Raw genomic sequence first — 3,904 nt, 5'->3', positions numbered from 1 at the left:
GATCTAAGGAGAGAAGGTAGGAGGCCACAGGTCCAGGACCATGCCTGAGGCTCAAATCTAAGGAGAGAAGGTAGGAAGCCACAAGTCCAGGACCGTGCCTGAAGCTCAGATCTAAGGAGAGAAGGTCCAAGGCCGCCTGGGCTACACAATAAGACCTTATCTCAGAAGTCCACAGTGAGAAACAGTTCTTAAACAAGTAACCAACCAATCAACTAACCAGCCAATAGCAGTCATGATCTATAACAAACAAGAATGTTTATTATTGGTACAAGAAGCCACATGAGTAAAATCAAGCATTTAGTGTTTTCAAGGATATGTTCAATATGTGAACTCAACTCACATATTTACAAACAGATTTACAGTTATGTTCTGACATTTTCTCTTCTATCGTATTAACACTTAGGATGACTCTTAAAACTCCTTAGTGGTAGAAATAACATAAAATAATTAGCTTCAGAACTGCTAAGCCAAACAATCATAAAACTAGCAATTGGTTTGAGCAGAAACTCAGGAAGTTGTTATGGAAAAGTCCATGTACTGTGTTACATTATAAGCATAGTTTCTTCCTAGAGGGCATATTTAGGGTCAAATTTTTGGAAATGCTATCAATGATAAGTATGGCACAGTCACATGGGAGCTAGTGTCCTCATGTCCCTGATGTGCATCTGCTGGAATGGCTCCCTCAGAAGTTTACAGACAGAACATTTCTCAGTGAAGCTGCATGCCCGCCCGATGCACACACAGAGCCCCTCTCTGTGAGTATTATGAATAAAATTGGTGCACTGAGGGATCTTCACGCACTCTTCAGCCATATTCTGCGCGCCTGGCGCGGCTGTTTGAAGGGAGCATGTGTATATACATTGAGCTCTATCTCTATAAACCCACTCTATGTTCTGTGTCAGCAAGATTTATTTCTAAGTCATTGGTTTATAAATAGTTGATTATTAGGACCAGATGTTATTTTTTAAAAATTTTACATACTTTTTACCTATATATATATATGACATCTAAGTAATGTTCTTCACATTTGTTATCTGCATGCCCAACCTCTAATAAATAATAAAGTTTTGTTTTAATCTGAACAGCCTTTGACTTTTCTAGACATGAAAGCACATGTTTACAAATAGGTTTATCTTTTCACCATTTGTTAATTTTTTTCCAGCTTGTTAAATTAGCAACTTTTTTATTAATATAACCTTGACCCAGAACCACTCTGATTTTGCCTACTTCTAGAATCCACATTACATTATATCCTAAAATAGAAAAAAAATTTAAAAATCTCAAGGGCATCTTCACATGAAATGCTGACATGCCAAACCTGTCATATTTGTATCTATGCACCATTTTTTGTTAAATAAATAAGAAATGTTTTATTCTTCACTGCAATACAGAATGAGATGTTCCTAAAGTAGAGACGTAATATTCCCAAATCTTGATCCACTAGTTTATTTCATTATAAATCTTCCCTCGATCATTCCCTAGGAGGCTTAATAATCACCAGAATTTCCAAGCAGACACTAAGCACAGAGGTCTAATACCTGGCTCCCATCTTACGGTTGAACTGTAGCAACGCTTGCAGGAGGACAGCCAGCGGGCTGAAGCAGACCTTCAGGGCCTCGCTTGTGGCTTCGTGAACCAAGGATGGCCAGTGATCACCGGAGACATCAGCCTAAAAACGCACAATAAACATTGACTCTAAGTTTTAACACGTTTACTTTACAAATGGATTGGTCCCTGCACTGAGAAGAGAAAGTGGACATGAACGAGCTCCTACCCTAACCCCACATGCTGTCTCCATCTGCTTGCTAAGGAAACTTCCCTGGGTACACTACCCACACTTCAGGGCAGCCACAAGCCCAGGAGTAGAAGGCTACAATAGGAACTCAATGGTGTTTTCGTAGACTTTTTGTCTCGTGTTGCTTCATTTGAGCATTTTTTTTTTGTCTTACTGGTATTTTGCTTGTAAATTATGGTTTCTAATTTTGTGTTCTTATGGGTTTTATTTGTGTGTGTTTGTGTGTCTGAGTTTCTTGTGCCTTTTCTTTTAATTCTGGTTTGTTTTACTTGCCTGTTTCTTTCTTTTTTCTTTTTTTAACCTTTAATCTTTTTTTACAGTCAATCGTTATCCCCCTCCCAGTCTTCCCTCTGACTGCTCCTCATCCTGTTCCTCCTCCCCTGTCTTCAAGAGGATGTCCCTACCCACAACCCTACCCTACCAGGCCTCCCCACTCCCTGGGGTTACAAATCTCTTGAGGGTTAGGTGCATTTTCTCTCATTGAGGCCAGACCTGGCAGTCCTCTGTTTTATATGTGTCAGGGGCCTCATATCAGCTGGTGTATGCTACCTGGTTGGTGGCTCAGTGTCTGAGAGATCTTGGGTTCAGGTTACTTGAGACTGCTGGTCTTCCTATAGGGTCACCCTCTTCCTCAACTTCTCCCAGCCTTTCCATAATTCAACCACAAGGGTACCTGGCTTCTGTCCATTGGTTAGGTGTAAATATCTGCATCTGTCTCAGTCAGAGACTGAGGCTCATCAAAGCTATAATGGCATGGTGTTCCTCCACTGTACACCCATTCTTTCAAGAGAACTGTTTCCAGGTCCTGCACAAACGTTTGGAAGTTTATATTTGGCGAGCATTATAGTAAGAAATGACATGAAGCTCTCCAGGCCTGAGAGATTTTAAGTTGTTTTCCAAATGGTAGCTTTCTTTCTCAGAGACTTCTAACTTCAGAAGTACGTGTCTATCTGCCATGCTACTCAGGCCTCAGTACAAAAACACAAGTGTTCAGAACTATTAATAAATTTGAAGATGGCAAGTATAAGTATGGACCTCTGTGTGGTGTTATTATTCCTTCATTTGCTCCAGAACTACTTATTGGGAACTGACCACCTATCCACAAAGCATTGGTAAAGTCGAGGAGGAAAAAGAAACATGTGTCAACAGCAACACCACCAATAGCATCCATCTCAAAACATCTTTCCATTCTTTTCTTTCTTAATTAAAATATATAAAGCGAATTGATCATATTTACATAGAATAATTAGGTAAAAACAAGCTATTCCAGGCCTGCATAGGACAGTCTCTTATAATCATGTAAAGTAGAAAGAAGGACAGCTCATCTTTTAATTATGAGTTATATGAATATGATAATTCAAATACTATCAAAAGATATGATTTAAAAATTTTCCCTTATCTCTAAGAACTGTCATTATAGTTTTTATGTATCTTTCCATGAATTGGTATTTATGCACTTCCGTGCTTGAATATCTACAAACACACATAGTATATATATCCTGACTCTTAAACATGTACCAAATACATAAGTGCTCAAATAGGATTATAGTAAATAAATTGTTCTGCAGGGTCTTCACTCTCATGTACATGTTATCTTTAAGAATTTTCCCTACTGGCAATAAGACTTTTTGGTTAATAATATGTAAAACTGGCATCAGAAAATAGGATATCAAGTCATAGGTCCCTAGAAATACCTTGAGGAATATCAAATTGAATTAAGAAAAAAAAAGTTAAATTCTGGCATCTTTGTCACAAAAAGTAACAGACTTGAATTCTTAAAAATTCAAGATACTAAGAATACACTTGCTATGATTCAACCTTTTTTTGTTTTTTGTTTTTTTTTTTTTTTTTTGGTTTTTTTTTTTGGTTTTTCGAGACAGGGTTTCTCTGTGTAGCCCGGGCTGTCCTGGAACTCACTCTGTAGACCAGGCTGGCCTCGAACTCAGAAATCCTCCTGCCTCTGCCTCCCAAGTGCTGGGATTAAAGGCGTGCGCCACCACTGCCCGGCTGATTCAACCTTTAAAATTACAATCTGAGAATGTCTCTAAACAATTTTGAAATTCTGTTGTATCTGTGGGTTCCTATTGTTCTATGTTTCATTAGAGCTCA

General features: G+C 38.5%; 1 protein-coding gene across 1 annotated transcript in view; it reads right to left on the bottom strand.

Moving 5' to 3' along the window:
* The window catches only part of Ttc37 (tetratricopeptide repeat domain 37), a 115,092-nt gene that overhangs the window by 4,961 nt on the left and 106,227 nt on the right, over nt 1-3,904 (bottom strand). The window contains exon 43 of the mRNA XM_028760086.1: nt 1,539-1,669. Coding sequence (XP_028615919.1) covers nt 1,539-1,669 — 131 coding nt within the window. The remainder of the gene's footprint in view (nt 1-1,538; nt 1,670-3,904) is intronic.

This window comes from Grammomys surdaster, unplaced genomic scaffold (assembly GCF_004785775.1).
Source record: "Grammomys surdaster isolate TR1022 unplaced genomic scaffold, NIH_TR_1.0 126391, whole genome shotgun sequence".
Lineage (NCBI taxonomy): Eukaryota > Metazoa > Chordata > Mammalia > Rodentia > Muridae > Grammomys > Grammomys surdaster.
Note: the sequence above shows the minus strand (reverse complement) of the source record. Positions and strands in the feature narration are given on the sequence as shown.